The sequence below is a fragment of the Dermacentor andersoni genome, chromosome 2 (genome assembly GCF_023375885.2).
Source record: "Dermacentor andersoni chromosome 2, qqDerAnde1_hic_scaffold, whole genome shotgun sequence".
NCBI classification, from domain to species: domain Eukaryota; kingdom Metazoa; phylum Arthropoda; class Arachnida; order Ixodida; family Ixodidae; genus Dermacentor; species Dermacentor andersoni.
Window position 1 is genome coordinate 14,657,558 of NC_092815.1, and position 20,061 is coordinate 14,677,618.

At 45.8% G+C, this 20,061-nt stretch overlaps 2 protein-coding genes across 2 annotated transcripts in view; one reads left to right on the top strand and one right to left on the bottom strand.

The window, feature by feature from the left end:
• The window catches only part of LOC126542907 (phospholipid-transporting ATPase ABCA3-like), a 157,697-nt gene that overhangs the window by 19,928 nt on the left and 117,708 nt on the right, over nt 1-20,061 (top strand). The gene's annotated exons all lie outside the window — the stretch shown is intronic.
• The window catches only part of LOC126542941 (sodium-coupled monocarboxylate transporter 1-like), a 74,443-nt gene that overhangs the window by 19,622 nt on the left and 34,760 nt on the right, over nt 1-20,061 (bottom strand). The window contains exons 3-7 of the mRNA XM_050190063.3: nt 14,188-14,253; nt 14,043-14,094; nt 11,461-11,528; nt 9,994-10,148; nt 1,943-2,083 (exon numbers count right to left, since the gene is read on the bottom strand). Of these exons, the coding sequence (XP_050046020.1) occupies nt 1,943-2,083; nt 9,994-10,148; nt 11,461-11,528; nt 14,043-14,094; nt 14,188-14,253 (482 nt within the window). The remainder of the gene's footprint in view (nt 1-1,942; nt 2,084-9,993; nt 10,149-11,460; nt 11,529-14,042; nt 14,095-14,187; nt 14,254-20,061) is intronic.

The window sequence follows — 20,061 nt, forward strand, 5'->3', positions numbered from 1 at the left end:
CGCGAATCGCCGTGGCAGTTACAGCCGGTAACGGTAATAGCCGCACTAACCGCCATCACTGTACAGTAACATGACTGATCCCATACAGCGCCGACCACCCGCTTTGAGTAGAACGTTACCTATAGAGAAAGGGGTCAGGCAACGAGACACAATCTCTACAATGCTGCTCATTACAGGCTTGGAAGAAGCATTCAAGTTATTAAACTGCAAATGCTTAGGAGTGATAATCAATGGCGAACATCTCAACAAACCTTTTGTTTGGAGATGACATTGTCCTGTTCAGCAACACTGGAGACGAGTTACTACAAATGATTCAGGACCTTAACAGAGGAAGTGTAAGAGTGGGGCTGAAGATTAATATGCAGAAGACAAAGATAATGATCAATAGTGATCAATAGCCTGGTAAAGGAACAAGAGTTCAGGTTTGCCAGTCAACCTGTAGAGTCCGTGAAGGAGTACGTTTACCTAGGTCAATCACTCACAGGGGACGCTGATCATGAGAAGGAAGTTTACAGAAGAATAAAAATGGGCTGAAGTACATACGGCAGACATTGTCAGATGCTAACTGGAAGCTTACCATTATCATTGAAAAGAAAGGTTTACAATCAGTGCATTCTACCGGTGCTAACATATGGGCCACAAACTTGGAGGTTCACAAAGGAACTCGAGAACAAGCTAAGGACCGCGCAATAAGCGATGGAACGAAGAATGCTAGGCGCAACATTAGGAGACAGGAAGAGAGCGGTGTGGATCAGAGAGCAAACGGGGTTAACCGATATTGTAATTGATATTAAGAGAAAAAAAATGGAGCTAGGCAGGCCATGCATTGCGTAGGTTAGATATAGATAACCGGCGGACCAATAGTGTTACAGAATGTGTGCCAAGAGAAGAAAAGCGCAGTAGAGGACGACAGAAGACTAGGTGGTGCGACGAAATTAGGAAATTTGCGGCTGCTAGTTGAAATCGGCTGGCGCAGGGCAGGGGCAATTGGAGATGGCAGGGAGAGGCCTTCGTCCTGCAGTGGATATAAAGTAGGCTGATGATGATGACGATGATTACAACGACGACGACGACTCGCTCTCCACCTTGTCAGCAAGAAAACAACTTGCAAAATCCGTCATTGCTAAGTCGCATCTCACGCTAAGGTCAAAGCATTAGGTATGTTTTGTCGTAATTATTGAAATGAGCTGTTTGTTTTCGCGCTGCTAGGACTATACAGACATGGCTCCGAGCCTTAAAACTGGTTCGTTTTCTAGTTAGCAGATGGAGCCACACCATTAGCGCTGGTGATGCGTTGGCGATGCGGAACGCTCTAACGGCGTAATTTTTCACTGCATCATCAATTTACTACCCTGCTCTAGCATGCGAGCGAACGCCAAGCAGACGCCGAACAGATGCTATGCCGCAGGTAATTTATGAGGGTGTTCGCCCTTACTACTTGCCAAAGAAGCTGCAAGGTAACTGCAGGAAAAGCGCACAGGTGAAGCGAAGCGCCGCGGTCGCATGCATGCAAACAAAGCTTATGGTTATGACGTCAAAACATTTTTGCGCCAATACACCAACCATGGAACATGTATCGACAGGATGGCAAGCAGGTACTGAGCAAACGACGCAGCGCAGATGAGCTCATCTCGAGGTGCATTCGGCCTTCCTATCGGTTAATAATTCTTGTAGCTTCCCCAGTGCTGCAAGGAACTACTGAGATAGAGTAGAGTTACTTCTGCATGCGTCCATGCTACACGGTGGATGCTTATGCATTCGTGCATAGGTCAATGTGCGCCAGCAGGTAGCTTGCATGGCTCTCGAGAGTGCAAACAGGTCATAAAGCTGACACTTTCAAGCTTAGATAACAGTCGGAGTTCACGAGCAAGGACCAGAGGTGCTCTACATTCTAATTGCGTAAATTCTTGAGGAAATAAGTAAGGACTTTTCTTGAACTCACATTCGAGCACCCTTTATGCTGGAAACTGTGAGGTATCGCTGAACCATTGCTTGGCTGACTGCGTACACCGACATCCAAGTGAAGAAACAGCCGATGAAGAGACCCCAGACGGTGTGCCTCTCGGTCGGGTCGAGGCTGAAGCTGGTGAGCAATAAATTGCACAAGAGGAGGTTAGCTCACCACGAAAACACCGGCGAGAAGTGGTCCGCAGATGTCGTTTAAGGTGAACTTTACTTCCTCGCACAGATGTTGCACTTTACGTTAGGCCTGTCTGGCAAGTTTACAAATGTGCAAACTTAGCGTGCCGTCATGTTTGCAATATATTCAAGCATATGTAGCACATTCCATTCAAGAGCGCACTTCCTGGTTACCGGTATATAACTTTCGCGTGCCTTTCCTCTCACAACGGAGTGCGCCACATCTCACTTGTGTGCGAACGTCAGAGCATAGAATTCGTATGCCGTCTTGAAGTGATGGTATTGTCTCAGCGGGAAATTTTATTTTAAGCTTGCAATGTTGGGCAAGAAGCTTATGGGTAGAAAATTTTATTCGTACACTACCACTATCTCAAAATATGCAACCGGCCGTACAAGGGTTATCTCAAGTTTTCTTGCTGTAGAAAAAAAAAAAATAAACGATCCTGGGCGATTTCACGACAAAGAGCACGGCCTATAAGCCTAATACGTTCGGTCTTATTGCTTCATTTCATAGTTTATACCTATCATGTTCAACGGCACGAACATTTTTTTGCAGCAAGCCTATATTTCAGGAACAAAATATACCAAATCTCTTCACATGCAGGCACCGTTTTTACACACCATACCCTTTTGCAAATATGCAGCGGATATAAAACGGCAATTATCCTAATAACCTTCTTTCTACTGCCAATTAAACCATAAGAAATTTCTTTTTAAGCAGACTAATAGCAAAAAATAGCGAGGTTTCTTCAGCTTATAAAGCAGTATAAGTATATAGATATTCTACACCGGCCACCGTTCTAAAAAGATTATCTTTTTATACGCTAAGCAATAAGGTCTTGTAGCTCAGCGGTTTGCAAGAACCTTAATACATTAAAAAAGCTATACCAACTATTGTTGCTTTAACACGGATGCATATTTTTAAAATTGCCTGAAGATTCTGGTCATAGAAGAAGTGATTTTACTTAAATATCGATAAAACGCAAATCCTATCTTTGTTCCTCAGAGACAATCTCGCTCACATAGATTGAAACAACAATAAAAAACAAGTTGCTTTATTTTTCTTCTTCCAACGACGCCATAAGTGGCGCCACTCCGAACTTCGCCAGGATACAGTGGCATAGCCAAAAAGAGAGAACAGCTCTAAGAATGCACGATAAGGCGTTTCGATTTGCCTAAACATCACTATAATTTCAATAAAGAGGAAATTCTCGCTTTCTATACGAATGCCCCATAGAATAGTTTTTTAAACGTATCAAGACACATGCTATTGCATACTGATATAGTATATATATAGCTTTCATGTGGTTCTTTTATTGTATGTCAGCAAGTACACAATGTTTCGCTTAGATGAAGTCACTGAGCCCGTGCTGGTGGGCGAGTTGGTTATACATGTTTTCAACGAAGGCGCCAAATAAAACGACGGACGAAGGAAGACGACACGGGACAACCACGTAGGCGCACTAACAACGGAGCGTTTTATTTCTCGACACAGTAAGAAATAGCTGCTGCCAAGAGTCAAAACATCAAGAAAAAACAGTGCCGTCATTTGCATAATGCAACGAAAACACGATACAGAACAGTTTCTAAGCGCCGCTCCCAAAATATGCCAGTTCCTTTGTCAATAGAGAATATGAGGGTTCGCTGATACGAGCATCGCCACGCTTCTTGGTCTCAAGCGCTTCCAATATGTCCCTTGTCTGTTGATCATCTGCTCTGTGCAAAACACAGGTTCTATCAAAATCTTGAGTGCACTTGTGAGCCTTACAATGAGCGCTAATGTGACCTGAGAGCTGTTTTTCTATATTATATCGATGCTGATACAATCTGTCATTCAGACATCTGCTCGTTTGGCCAACATGTGATGAACCACACGACAAAGAAACAGAATAAACCACTTTCTTTACACAACCGACATGCTTCTGCCCATGTTTTTTTCTTTTTTTTTGCGCACAGCTGTTTATTTTCACCAGTTCCTGCATTCCTCTTGGCACACATCAAACCAAGACGTTTCGGAGCGGAAAATAAAACCCGAACACCTGCTCGTTTGCCTACTTATTCCAGATTGTGAGATACGCCGTGAACATATGGGATGATAGCAAACCTGGTTCCTGAAGGGCCTGCTCGACCCTGGTCTACAATGTTAGGTTTCTTGAGGTGCCTGAACATTTTTTCTGCTGCAGATATGATCACAAGGGGAGGATAATGCGCCCCTTTGAGGCGGTGGACCTGCTAATGAAAACTGCTTTGCAGCCGGTGCACACAAGACTGGTTAAGTGCGTTGGTTGGACATGTTTGAATGATGCCTGTTTTTATTACGTTTGAGTGAGCTGAATTGAAGGAGAGGATGGGTTTGCTAGCGCTTGGATTGAACTGAGAGTTTAAAACAACCTTGCATCCTCTAACTCTGACTCACGAGCTTCCGGCCGATAACTGTTTAAGGTTTTTAGATTTGGAAATTACTTTCTCATCGTGTCTTGTTTGCTGGCAGTTCAATCCAAGGGCTAGCAAATCGATACTCTCCTTCAATTCAGCTCAGTCAAAAGTAATGAATAGAAGCATCATTCAATCATGCCGGCCAATGCACTTAACAAGTCTTGTGTGCATCGGCTGCAAAGCAGTTTTCATTAATAGGTCAGCCGCCTCAAAGGAGCACATTATTCTCACCATGTGATCATATCTGTTGCAGAAAAAATGCTCAGGCAGCTCAGGGAACGTAACATTGTAGACCATGGTCGAACAGGCCCTTCTGGAACCAGGTTTGCTACCATCCCAAGTGTTCACGGCGTATCTCACAATCTGGAAAGAGTAGGCAAACGAGCAGGTGTTCGGGTTTTATTTTCCCCTCCGAAACGTCTTCGTTTGATGTGTGCCAAGATGAATGCAGGAAATGGTGAAAATAAACAGCTGTGCGCAAAAAAAAAAAAAAAAACATGGGCAGAAGCATGTCGGCTGTGTATAGAAAGTAGGTTATTCTGTTTCTTTGTCGTGTGGTTCATCACATGTTGGCCAAACGGGCAGATGTCTGAATGACAGATTGTATGAGCATCGATATAATATGGAAAAACAGCTCTCAGGTCACATTAGTGCTCATTGTAAGGCTCAAAAGTCCACTCCAGCGTTTGATAGAACCTGCATAGGCGGAGAGCTTTCATATTTACGGGGGGGGGGGGGAAGGGGGAGGGGAGGCTGGGGTTCGACCAGCTCTCCTAACTCCATATATATATTTGTTGCACTTGAAGGAGCTTCGTGTAACCTCGAAGAATTGAGCGCTGAAGTGACGGCGCTATATCAGTATATACAAGACCTCATAGTAGGATCGAGACCGTTCAATTTCACAGCCTGTGTCCTCTCGGTGGAGTAACCTTCCTTCGTGTAATTGTCGCATACTTGGCTATCAACTGCATCAACTATCAAATTGGCCATCAACTTGGCTATCAAGTTGATTATCACCTTGGCTATCAAAACTGCAGCCTCTGCGCCTTTTTTTTTTTTCTTTTTCTGTGAGTCCAAGTATAAGCGCTCCTGCACATGACTGCTATTGATGCTGATTTCGAGTGAATCCAGCTTGGCCTCATTTCGCTTACTGAGTGAATTATACAGTGTTCCCACATTATCACGCACCAAGACTTAAAATAGGTGCAGTTGTGTCACTCGAAGAAAACAGTTTCCAGTACAGTGGAGTAGCCGCCAGTAATTCTTTCATTATTGAGATTTAATTCGGTAATTCCAATGAATTATCTAACTATACAGAAGTGCTGTCCTAATTTTCAAAGTGTCAATGAGGCATTTGTAGGCACCCCAATATATAATTTAACTGCGGTGTTTTAAGCGACGTATTAATTGCGCACAATATTTCTCCGACTGCAAAAAAAAAAAAAAGCCTCACGAAGTATGAAAAATACCACGTGAGTGCACTACCACTCGCATTATAAAGTAGCACCCTCAAATAAGCTAATTGAGAGCAACTGAATTGCCTGTCGCAAACCCGAAGAGACAGCCCATAATTTGATAAGGGTATGGAAGGAGCATCAACAGCAGGTTTCATGGCTTCGCAGCTGTTCCTTTTTCTAATTTCTACGTCACACTTATTATCCGTCTCTCAAGGCCGACCGATCACATTGATAACAAATGCCCCTTGATAACGCGGCCGAAGCGCCGCTCTGACCAAGCACGAAATGTGAAAAGCAATGTAATATGCACAAAATGTTTCAAAATTGCGGCTTAGCTCTCACCTCATCGAAAGAGTGTGCGCGAAGCTATATTTCGCGCCACAAACTTGCTTCGGACCACAGCCAAATTAAAGTGAGCGTTTTAATTTTCATGAAAGTGTATGCGTGCTGCAAAAACAGGTTCGTGTCAAAAAACAAAACTGAAATAAACAGACCGGGAAGCGGCCAACGTGTAGAGAAAAAGGCAAAACCGATACGTTCAAGAAAGTAAGTATACCACTTCTAAATGAGCCGAATTGGCAAGCAGGATGTCTCCACAAAAAGAAAACCATCAAATTTCAGTGTGCCGTTATTATCTATGATTCGTAAGCTCCGTTGAACCAGCCTAGAGGACGTGTTCGAATAGGTCTTTCGCAGCTACGCAGTACTGTATCAGTTTTATCACATCTTCAGTGGCTTTCTTGATGACTGACGCCGAATTCTACGTCAGACATCCGCTAGCCTTACCTTGAACTAATCTGACGTCCGTCTCGATCACGTAAGCACGATCTTTCACATAACCCTAAAGAAAGAAGTCAAGTGGGGAGAGGTCAGGTGACCTAACCAGCCAATTTACAGGTCCGTGCCTTCCAATCTATTGCGCATGAAAAGTCGCATCCAGCCAGTTTCGTGCTCGGCTGCTGCTGTGTGCGGGTGTCATATCTTGCTGATACCACAGAAGTGGAAGACGTGACAGCGGGATTTCGCTGAGAAACTCATCCACCACTCCTTCAAGGATTTCGTTCAGGTAACGCTGTCCAGTTCAGTGTGTGATCGAAGAAGATGGGACCGACGATAGCACCGGCGTAAATTCTGAACCACACATTGAGCGACCACTGGTACTGGTGCCGATTGTGCTTTACCCAGTGTAGATTGGAGCCCCTCCAATAGTGTGCATTATGCAAATTTATCTTAGCGTTCTTGCAAAAATTGGCTTCATCTGTGCACATGATGTTGCTCAACAAGTCCGGTGACTCATCGGCTTCCGTGAGGACCCAATTCGAGAAATCTAGACGATTCTACAGGTGCTTATCTTCCAAGCATTGGTGCTGGTTAAGATAGTACGGCTGAAAGGCCGTCACTTAGAATCCTACAAACTGATGACTTGGAAATTGGTATCTGGGCGGCCACGTCCCGCATGGAAGCATGAAGGTTTGAGGCCATAGAACATCCGTGCGTAGGCTAGGACTCAAAGATGGAGTCCTCCGCCGTTGTTTCTTGAAGCTGCCGGTTCGTCTCAAGCTTTCATAATTTCTGTGATAGTCGATGCGTTTGGTCTAGCGCCACACTTCTATGACTGATATATATATATATATATGCGGCCTTCCTCTTGTTGCCATTTGCAGATCCCAAGGCAAAGATCATGTTTACCTTCTGCTCATTAGAGAAGACATGGTGACTGGGACACAAAACGCACCTTTAAACTTTTGCACTGGAGTTGTCAATTCGCTTTTTTGTGATATGTCTTCTGGCAAAAAAAAAAAAAAGAAAATCCGTGCATTTTATCTACGCAAAGACAACAGCTACCGCAGCTTGTTTCCAACTGACACCAAACGCGATGTGTTATTTCGGCCGGGGCACGGCAGATAACGCACAAGCTCGATCACGATGTTTTTCTTTATTTCCTTTATTTCGTTCTGGATAACTCAGATGGACCCTGTTCGAGGGCGCTGCTTTATGATCCGGGTGGGAACGCAGCCCTGTGATATTCTCCATATTTCGCGGAGCTTATTTATCAGTCGGAAAAAAATTATTACGCAATTAGTACGTCGCTGAAAATACCGCAGTTAGATGCCCCTTGGCTGTTCCTTCAAATGCCTCATTGACGCTTTGATAATTAAGATGGTATGTCTCGAGTTAGATAATTAATTACGATTGTCTAATTGAATCTCAGTGACAAAACATTACTGGCAGCTACTCCATTGTAATGTAAACAATATGCACTAGGTTTTCTTCGAGTAACACATTGCTCTTCTTTTTTAAATATTGGTGCAGGTTAGTTAATTGGGACACCCTGCGTATATTTATGACCTTTGCATGCAACTGACGATGTTCGAATCCCTAATGAATGTTGTAAATTATTAGAAATGTTTTCTTTTCTGAGTCGTTAGCACTGCTTACTGGAAAGAGAAGCAATACTGAGACACATAACATTTACGTACATTCCACACGACATTGATAAAATTCTCTGCCGAAGGGGTCACTGAAGCCTATATGTCTTTTTCATGGTTAAAAAAGCACGCAAAGCAATTTGAACCGTGGTGAACATACAGCAACATATTCATTATCTAGGCAGAGGCTATCCATACCTTTAGAAATAATTTTCATTGGCTACCTCGATCTCTTTCAAAAAATATAATAAACTTTGTCCTGTGTGTATATATAAATATATTGTCTATGCATCGTACTTACAGTGGACACTTAAAACAATGTTGAAGTGAGGAAATATGGATGAGGTGGCCACCGCAAGTGGTTCTAATGTGCGTGTCCTCCTATTGACAGGATTTGCCGCAATAAAGCGAAAGTATGAATTAAAAGCCGTGCACATCCGCGCCAAAAGTGATGCAGTAAGCTATTAGTCCCGGTAAAGTTTCAAGTGAAAAGATCGACGCAAGTCAAAAGGATCTTCATATGATGTGGGTGACAAAGCTCTGGTAACGGCACGTTATGTGTGAGTGCGGGGGGGAAGGAGGGGGCTTCGGCATCGCCCGGGGAGTGGGCTAAGCCCCCCCCCCCCCCCGGCAAACTCTGGAGGGGGCTCGCGCCCCGGAGCCCCCCCGCGGTCGGCGCCTATGGTGCCCGAGAAGAGTGCCTGCACTGCGAAAAGATTCGGCATATTCTTTGTCCTTACATATACACTTGCGGAAATAACAAGGTCCACGTTCATGCTATTAAGTGACGTGTGTACAAAATGAGCGATGAAATCTAATTTGTGATGTTTTGGCGTCGTTCGGTCTCTTGTGGAATGAGTCACCTTTGAGTACATCTATAGAGGTCGCAAAAAAAAATGACCAACCCTTCCTCTACCGGGAAATTGGGATAAGCGAAGCGTGTCCTGCATGCACCTGACCTTCGTCACGGTTAAGTAACCCCAAAGGTAACAGCGAGCCTTTTCACAGGCGTATTCTCGCCGCCGCTCGTCGAAGGCTGACAGTTCCTCGGGGGAACGCAAAACGCGTGGCCATCCCATCTGCTTTCCTAGAATGAACTGAATGGAAATGAAGCGGGCGCAGCGCGCGCGATACCCTTTTCTGCCCTTTTCCTCCCCGAAGGAAGGGAAACGGCTCCGATTGGTTGCGCTCGTGACGTGAGCGCGCGCCTATGCAGGTGAAATCCTTGCTAATGTCTCTCGCTCCGGCGCCGGCGCAGCCGTCAATTCATCAAGCCGTCCTTTCCCGCAGGTGCTCTGCTCCGGGAGCAACAGTTCTTTTTTTTTTACGTGACTATATGGCCACCGAAACTTGTGAGCCAATACAAGCTTCGCTTGAAAAAGAAGGAACGTGGCGATGGGATGAAGTGGTGGGACTCAGTACGACGTTGGTCTTATTTATAGAAGGAGGTCGTCCGCGCTGCCTTCTATTAGGCTAAGAAGCTACGTATAGTAAGCTAAACTATCAGCGTGCCCACAAGGGTGGCGTATTACTTGAAGAACTCGACTCTGTTTCCATCGGAGGCACTGTTGTAGACGACCTTCATGCCGCCGATGTCGTACGCTCCGCGGATGGCGATCATGAGCATGGAGCCAAACATAAGGCATATTTGGAACACGTCCGTCCACACGACAGCTTTCATTCCACCCTGCAAAAGGTAAGAGTGTGGTGTCAATCTTCGAACTGAAAATTTCCGCATTAATCCCTCATTTCCTAATCTGATCAGAACGCATTGTTCAATGTGAACCCCCGAAGAACGGCTTCAAAACCCAGTGCTACACAATTCTCTCCGCATTGCCGCTTCTGCGCAGAGCCCGGGTCCCTCAGACACATAGTAGGGGGTTGCAGAGCGGCACCATTAAATCCTCCGAACCCTTACCCCACTAACGAGCTTTGGGAGCGAGCCTTGGCCAGCTCCGACCTCGAGGATCAGCAACGGCTGATTGCGAGGGCCCAGGACGCGGCCCGAGCTCAAGGCATTCTGGAATGAGGACGCCTCTCCAAAGCTGCATTCACCCAATAAAAATGTTTATTCTCTCTCTCTCTCTCTCTCTCTATGGCTATGCCAACAAAGTTAGTTATGATGATCCTAACGTTTCAGAATCATGTTTCCAAGTGAGAATGAATAAGCACACAAATGAACATGGCTGTGCATATCATCTTGTTTGATATGTGAATTATGAGTGATGAAAGCGGCAGGTGGCTGAATTATCCGGTTTTCTGACGTTAATTATGGGGTTATACGTGCATAAACCACTTTCTGATTATGAGGCACGCCGTAGTGGGGGCTCCGGAAATTCGGACCGCCTGGGGTTCTTTAACGTGCACCTAAATCTAAGTACGTGGGTGTTTTCGAATTTCGCCACCATGGAAATGCGGTCGCCGTGACTGGGATTCAATCCCGCGACTTCGTGCTCAACAGCCGAACACCATAGCCACTGAGCAACCACGGCGATTGTTTTCTGACGTTGCCACTGATCTTGAACACCTACGACATCATCCCTCGTTCTGAATGTTATTGAGATACTTAGATTCCACGGCCATCTGCACTGCGTTTTCTTTTTTCGAACTGGCCTTTGCTTTGCCATCTGATGGCTAAAAAAAAAAAAAAAAAGGAGCAACTTATACCGTATGCAAATCACACCATTTGGGCTTTATAAAATAGAAGCTATAAATAATTTGCAGTGTTCTTATATAATATTTTTATTTTAAAATATTATTATTAAAAATCAATTTTTAAAATTGTACGCGTTACACATCCTTAGCCACTTGCAACTGTTCTTCCTCTCGAGAACAACGCCCGGCGAAATGACTAGCCAGGCGACAGGGACCGAGGCAAGATTAGCTTGTACGCTCCCCGAGAAAGTAAAGAAAACAACAGTGTACTCGTCCACTTGTGCCTTACGACTCACTTTGAAACGCTTCAATAAAATGCAAATGAGCGCCGTAGTTGCACTCACAATGCTTGTGTAGAAAGTGCAGACAATGCCTATGGAAAGCACCGACGTCCACACGCTGATTCCCGTCACTGCAAGAAGAAAAACAGTTGTCACGAAAACAAGGACTGATTCCTGTTCGTAAAGAATGATCTGGCTTAACACAGTTGACTTGGTGCTAGTTCGTATGCGCTCTTTCAAAGTAGCATCTGCCATGTGTATCTATACGGACCTCCCATTACGATGCACCGTTACGATCATTCGTCATAGCGTTGTCCTCGGTTCGCGTGACACGTATCAATCAGCCACTCGCGTATGTGGTCAGAGCACAAGTGTCTAGATCTTTATCTCTTCGAGCGGACGCTGTAGGAAAAAAAGGTCTCGGGTAACCGAGTCCTCAAGGTGAACACATGCACCGAAGCCAGCATGTTTGTGCAAATGGTGGGGACAGTCGCATGACAAAGTGGAAATCTGTGTGACCTCGTGATTGTGCATGGATGAGTGCCGTTCGAGGAAAAAGTAAAGTGAATGTAGATCTCTTTTCTGGAAGCGAATGTACACACCGTGGACAATGGACAAAAAAAGAGCCTCTGTGACGGTATTCGCGTGGTCTCTAAACCGCCCACCCATGTGGTGCGTATTTCCGTCGTATTTTCGTCGTGGCACGGTGGTGTCTATTTCGCGTAGCGGAATTTTCGGGAGGTAACATCGGTTTCATGAAATCCGGTATGCTTGCCAATGGAAGTGGCAATCACGTAGAAAGCATTGGCGAACTAATTGTAGCATGTGCATCACGGAGCTCAACACTGACACGTTGACTGCGCACGTCAGATAGGTCATTGATGCATTCCATATGGTTGCCGCTCTGTGGTACGCTAATGAGGTAACGGAGGCCTGAGGTATTGAAAAAACCTAAAAATTGCGGGAACAGAGCACGACCATACTAGATAGGTAGATAGAGCACAAGCTTAAAGTAACACAGTTTCTACTAGAAGGAGCTTATATTAACAGTATGTCATCTGACAAAGACATGTTAAATTGTACACTCTTAAAAAAATTTACACCCGTTGGGGCTTACCTTGTCCCCACAACAATAAATCTGTCTTGCCCGTATTTCCTTTCTTCAACGCTGCGAGCGAGGTACTTCCAAGTCACGAACGGCTTGCGCGTTATCAGCGTGATACAGCATTCTCGAGAGGAAAGTGGCGAGCGCTGAGCTTTCAGAAAAGATACGCAGGCTAGGCAGACGACGATTATTGTTGTGGGACATATATACACCCCAAAGGGTGCAACTGTTTTAAGTTTGTGTAAAGGTGTTGGCACTATTGCCCCTTGTAACTTTTATGAAGCTGCACATTTACACACTTCTATAGGTAAGCGGTACTGTATGTCCTAAATAGCCTTTGTAGCGCCTGCTTCTTTCAGTGACCTTCGGTATCGCTTTCCTTCAACGCCGAAATTTCCTTCAACCGAGTCTACTATGTTTTATTATCGTGGCTCTGTTTAACAGTAGTGTAGCAACTGCAGACGGCGTCATGTCCCAGATTATTGTGATCTGTGAAACCTAGTGATATCTGTTGGCCATGTGTCTTCCCAGCTCATAGCGTCGTCTGCTCAGCCGCGAGCGTACTATCGAGCTTGAGACTGCTCCCACTTCAGTGCAACCTCACTCTTTAAAAAATGTACACCCTTTAGAGTTTATCTTGTCCTACAAGGACAGTTGCTACCTGTCTTGCCCGCATTTCCTTTCTTTAACGCTGCGAGCCCGGCACTTCGAAGTCACGAACGGCTTGCGCGTTATCAGCGTGATACAGCATTTTCGGCAGGAAAGTAGCTAGCGCTGAGTTTTCAAGGAAGAAAACACAAGCAAAGCAGATGACCTTTATCGTTGCAGGTAAAGATAAGCACCAAGCCTTTTAAGACTGTAATGCAACGTTATAAGAGCTAATGTGGAGTATGTGGAAATCAAGTTTAATGGTGCAAAAGCAACTTGGGCTATTCGCCTGCCGCTAGGTGTTAAATATCAATAAACATGAAATCAACAAACGTCACATCACTATAAAGTTAATCTAGAAAGCCAGTATAACCTGATATGTTCACAACGTCTTTAACTGAACACACGAAAAAAAAAACTTACTTTCTTCTGTATTTGAGGGCAGAAGTTATCGGTTCGATTTGTTTCCTGCTTCTGTTGGTGACGGAACGCAATGCGTTACAAATGCGAAGTGACTGTATTACTACGTACTACGTACAGTGCTCACGGAATGAAATGCGTCAATTTAGGGCTAACTAATGCCCATACTTTCGTGTCCACCGGCTGCAGTTCGTGTCACATCGACGTAACTTAGATGCGTACACTTAGACCGGAGTCCAAGTCACCTTTGGTGACCAGATTCATAGCGACATGACATGGTACTCTCGAGTTCTCTGCACATATGCCGGGTTCTACCAAATACTCGCTGTCGCGTTTCATTCTGTGAGCACTGTACCTGTGCTATATACATATACTGATGATCACAACTATCAGTCGATTATAACTGCTCACGAATATCATTTTGCTTAGTACATTCCCAATAAATCGTTCTGCTTTTGGGAACAAAACTCACCTTGGGAAAGTGCAAGTGACGGTGCGTAAAGCACGATCGCCATGTAGATGAGCTGCGGAAAATTAAACGATAAATAACGTGTACAGAAAAGGTAAATTTTTTAGTATATAGGAAATAGCAGTAGTCATCGATCCAGAGCACTCACCATTTGTAAGGAGAACGTTATACACCCCATGGCTCGAATGACGTGATTGAAGCGGAGTTCCAGATACTTTGCCATGAAAGAAAGAGAGAGAGAAATAACAATCATAGTTATAGATAGCGTAAGGCCTGACGACAGCTTCGCCGAACAAAGAAATGTAACAGCCCGTTCAGTCGCTGGCTTTGATGAGTACTGCTGTGTGTTGCTGAAGCTTATGGGCATCAAAGCTTTAATTGGATGACTTGAGGCACTACAACGTAACGCTATTCGAAGCTTTTCTATTCAATTTCTACAATCAGCCCTCCGCGATTGATCAAATCTTTTTCGGGTCACCCCCACTCCGCTTGTCTGTCGCGCGACGACAGGAAAGCCGCAAATATTCATCTGACATGATGTGTACACACTGATTATGCATAAGACTCAAAAAAAAAAAATGCAGATTCTACGCTTTTTTCACCATTAGCCCTCCGTTCTTGGTCAAAACGTTTCGGGCTGCGCCCACTTCACCTCTATGTCACGAAACATCAGAAAACCACGAAATCCCACCGCCTCAAAGCGACGTGTACACATTAAAGATGCACTAATATGCCGAACAAAACAAGTTTTTTCAGCATAGCCGGAGACTGCCACGTTCCGGTAAAAATAGGAGATGGCTGCTTGGCGATCGCTCTGGCATTGGCTACTCGGTGATGCCAGGGAGAGTGGATCTATTTGCGTATAGGAAAAAAATATGCGGGACAGTATAAGGTTGTCGAGCCTGTTCGGCACGTACGCGTGACATCGCTCTGCCAACTTAACTGACGACCCGTTTTAGCGGCACTTTCACCCTTCCGTTGCACGCCGCCGCGTTTTTCTTCCAGCCACTGAAAGCTAAGCAAGGAGAAGCGGTCCAATCGCCGACGACAGCACTGCCCTACTCGTCCTGTTATATATGTTTTTCACTGCCTTAACACGGTTCCATCAAAACCCTCTCCCCTTATGTGTGCTCTTCGCCCATGGTCAGTCAGTTAGATAAAAAGACCTGTCAACGTAGGCAATGCTATTCGCTTTGAAAGCAAACAAAAGCGACCTCCTATAAAGGAGGAGAGCGTTTCATTGGCCTGCGGCAAACAAGGCTGCGGGTCACCGCCCGATGCCTGGGTCGGCGATGACGTAAATTTGATGTCAGGAGATCGGAATAAAGAGAGGCTGGAACAGTTTTACATTATATGGCCCTTGCTTTGCGAATCCACACCGACCACCCGCATTCATAGATCATCTGCTTGATACGCTAGAGACCGGGCACTGGCCTTTCATATCAAGGAGCATGCTATCAAAGCGATAGCATTTCTTGCCTACTTTCCCTGGTTTTCCTGGTAAAATATGTTGTTTCGAGAGCCTAGGGAATGGTGAGGAGTGACCTCATAGCATCATCATCATCATCAGTCTGTCTGGTTACGCCCACTGCAGGGCAAAGGCCTCTCCCATACTTCTCCAACTACCCCGGTCGTGTACTAATTGTGGCCATGTTGTCCCTGCAAACTTCTTAATCTCATCCGCCCACCTCACTTTCTGCCGTCCCCTGCTACGCTTCCCTTCCCTTGGAATCCAGTTCGTAACCCTTAATTACCATCAGTTATCTTCCCTCCTCATTATATGTCCTGCCCATGCCCATTTATTTTTCTTGATTGCAACTACGATGTCATTAACTCGCGTTTGTTCCCTCACCCAATCTGCTCTTTTCTTATCCCTTAACATTACACCTATCATTCTTCTTTCCATATCTCGTTGCGTCGTCCTCAATTTAAGTAGAACCCTCTTAGTAAGCCGGTTTCTGCCCATAGCGGCTACAGAGAAATCGTTGGTTGCCAATAAATGGCAACTCGTGCTAACAGATTAACAGCCTGAGTACAAGGAAAGCGGCTGGACGAGCACTCGGGGGGGTGGAAGTCGGCGCTCGTGCTGTCGCCGTCTGTCTCCCTGTCCTTTACTTGCACTGTTCATCTGCCATTTCGAGTGGAGACGGTCACTCGTCTCTGTGCTTCTCTTTGCCCACCTTTCGTTGTGCAGTTTAAGCTTGAATCTGGCAGGCACCAACTGGGCCAACGCAGAGTCTCATTGCAGACGGCGCCTACGCTTGGCGCACGCGCTATATTTGCTCGCCGGGTCGCCGTCGCTGTTCAGTTTTCATTCTGTCGTCGTGATTACCTGCTCGCCCCTGCGTGGTTGTCACTGGCATGCGTGGGCAGCGCACGTCCACTGACATTTCAGTCAAAGTGACTACTTTTCGCCATTACAGATTTTCGTGGCTTCGGCTCCGGTTTCGGTTTCTTTTTTCTTCCTTTGTTTTGTTTGTTTTTTGGCTTTACACATGCCAAACGTGAACTATGTAACGCAACCTAGGAGGTTTGATAAAAGTGCCCGGTCCAAATCTTGCAAGTGGATCATCACAGTGGCTCGCTAGCTACTGTGTTTTGTATTCGAGTCCAGAAGTCACCGGTTCCATTCCCGTTCCGCTTCTGATGGCGGCACGGAACCGCAAGAACGCTAGTTTACCCGCGTTTTGGTCCCTGCAGTGAAGCACGTATGATCCCAATTACTTTGAAGCCCCCACCATACGATTCCTCTCATGGGAAACACTGGCGTTGGGACCAAAGAAAGAAAAAAAATGAAACGCCAATTACGATCCACCAATCACAGTCATCATGAAGTAGTAAGGAAGACATTCGCACATTATTATTTTCTCTCGAATGTCATTCCGCGATGACGCTTTTTTATCGCTGGCAATCAGCATGCAAGCATAAAGACAGCCCGGTATACCCACGCTGGCAGAACGTAGGCGAAAGCCAGGTTTCGCCACACGTGGCAATGCGCGTAGTGGCCCCAGTCGTCCTTTCCTGCGAGGAGCACACGTGCGAACGAGCAGCCGAAGAAAACACGAGGCCGGATCTTGTGCCAAGGACTTCAGGGCAGCAGGCCGTGCCCAGGAGTAAAACTCTGTAACCTTCATATTTGTTTCCCTTTACAGGCGAATCTTCACGTCTGCCTGCGGCCGGTGACCGGTTTGCCTCTTTGCAGTCTCCACTCTCTCTCTCGCGTTCGCTTCCGCAGGAGTGTCTGCGTTCTACGCGCACAACCGGTTCACGCACGGGTTGCACTCCAGATGTCGTGTCTGCATTATGGCCCGCTATTACGGTGCAGCATAGTGAAACGTAGAACCGGGGTCAGCTAATACCTAGCAGGCTGGAATTCGCACTGATCTTAAGTTAAAATTTAAAAAAGAAACATATCCGTGCAGCAAATATGCGTGCATATCACTGACAGTTGACGTCTGAGACGAATGAGCAGCAACGCCATTTCGATGCAACCAAGTGATCATGATTCCGAAGTCACATATAGATCAAACTGCGAGCACATACACGTCGTCTTCTGTGGAGGCGACTTGTTTTGTAGAGGTGACGCGTAAGCCTGGAACCAAAGCTTGCCATCATTTTTGCCTTTTTTGTTCTTACAACGATCAGGCAGACAACAAACCCGCTTTTCTTCTTTCGTGGAACAGTTCGCACGTGAAGCTTTCTGCCATTTTCTAATTTGCCTGTGCCCATACTTGTCCCCAAAACAAAGAACATCTGACTATGGTGGTCAGAGAAAGTACTGCTTCAGAAGCGTCCTGGTGGCGCCCATCAGTGTGACGACGGCAATGGCGGGTCACCAAACTGAGCCAGCGTTCGCCACGCATTTCGAGCCCTCGTGGTTTCGTGACCGCCACACCGAATGCCTCAGCTCTGTCGGCGCGCCCTTTCCTCGCTCGCTACCCACCTTATTTTTATTCTCTGCCTTCGCTACTCCTCCTTCGACACGTGGCGCTCTCGGCTTGGCCTTCAGAGGCACTTTATTTTTCGGCAGCTGCGTACTCCATCACAGAGGCCGCATGAGAAGTCGCACCTCTTTCAGCACAGTCGTGCTAGACGTTCACTTACGCCGCATCACAAGCGGCGCTTCCTCACGCAGAATTTTCGTGGTAGTTGACAATTGACTGGAAAACATCGCTTCTCCTTCCCTTCTCGTGGCCTTTCCTTCTTCCAGTGCTATGCCTCAGCGTAACACAATCACGAACGTGCACCAATTAGTCCGGCCGTTCATCGCTTCACTAAACTGCGTGACGAACAGCGCAAATGAAACTGGCACGTAGCGTCGGCGTCAGAATTTCACAGATCGCGGCATCTGAGAAAACGTTCACTTTCCGAGTGCTTCGTAACTGTAGCTGGTAAAGCTTTTCCTATATGTACTATATAGTACATAGTGGAAATCCCAATATCAGGATGCCTACCCATGCTACGGAAGTATTCAAGTTTTTTCTCTAATCCCGCGGTCCGTACACTTTTGACGCCGACTGTACATCCGAATGAGCCAGCTGAAACCAGAACGTACACCTCGCGAAGCCACCGATAGAGTAGTCAACAAACAAATGTTTGTAGCCGTTCGGTAACTGAACTTATTGTGTCACTGGTTGTCCCGGCTGGTCAGGCAAATGAGCGCCGGTCAACAACGAACCCTTCAGGATGCAAAATAATAGGCCTTTGGATTCTGTACGCGAGAGGCCAGCTAAAGCTTACGTAGCGTTGCACGGTATTCATCGGGACTGGCCTTCCCTACGGCGGTCAATTAAGATGCTGTAGTGGCGGACCGGCTGCTGGGCTTCTTCGAATGAGCAAAGCACCACATCCCCTTAAGCCATCAGGTCCGGCCAGTTTCCTGCCTATTGCAGTAGTACGGACTCCGATAAGGAATACTGTGTCAGGAAGCGGTGCAGACACCTTTGTCTCGTCCCTGTCATGTACGGCGAGAGTCGTCCTTCTGTTAATTATGGTGCAAAAAGGCGTGGTTTCCATTAATCTGTGAATGTTCCCGCCTATAAGAGCTGTCGTGAGACGCCGTGATTGAGGGATGACCGAGGAATGCGTAGAGGGAACCGCTGGCGGGCGTACAGTCGTGACGGGAAGCGCACGGACGGGTGCATCACGCGCTAAGCTCCGCATGGGAGCGAGTTATGCCAATTCTTTCATGCTGCGAGGCGAATTGAGCTCAACGAGGAGCAGGATGAAAAAACAAGGCTGACCGAATTAAGCGTGAACATTGAATTGTAGGAACACGAATGTTTAGCAAAATAAATTTGCGTAATTTAGTGTGCTCTAGTGATTCCCCTGAGAATCCGTGTTCCAGCTGCGAGATTGGTGCAAGCCAGTGCCCGCGTTATGTCGATGTACAAACGTGGCCTAAGGTGAAACATTTCTGTGCATTAACTAAATTGTGCATTAATTTATTCTAGCGAAATTCTATTCATTTCTAATTATTACGCAATTCCTTGTGCCAAGCGCTGCCAAGAGTGTGTTGAGAAAACGTGTCATGTGTGGGGAGCAGTTTCGGGAAAAGTACACGACGTACTGCAGCTATGTTGATCGTAATATTTTGTCAAAAACCCTTGCATCAGGAACTCTAGTACCATAGTAGTACAACGCAAAACGTGGCGCATTACAGACGGTGCGGCTTCAGCGCTAGGAAAAGTATGAAAACGACAAAGTTAAATAACGCGGTATATATTGAAGACAGAAATTCTAGTGCTAGCATGACAATTACTAGTAGACGGAGATCTGATCACAGACTATACTCAGCCTGTGTTCCGCGATTGCAGCATGTGTGTCCTAACATTATAATTAAAAAAATATCCCAAAGTTAATAATATTAGTGATTATCAAAACATCAGCTGACGTCCGCTGCCACAAATAATAAATAAAGAAACTATTCAATTCTGCTATTATGCATTCAAAAATCTTATCAGCGTACACTGAAACACAGATATGGTTTAATGATTTACTACTTCTCGGACTTCGATTTTAT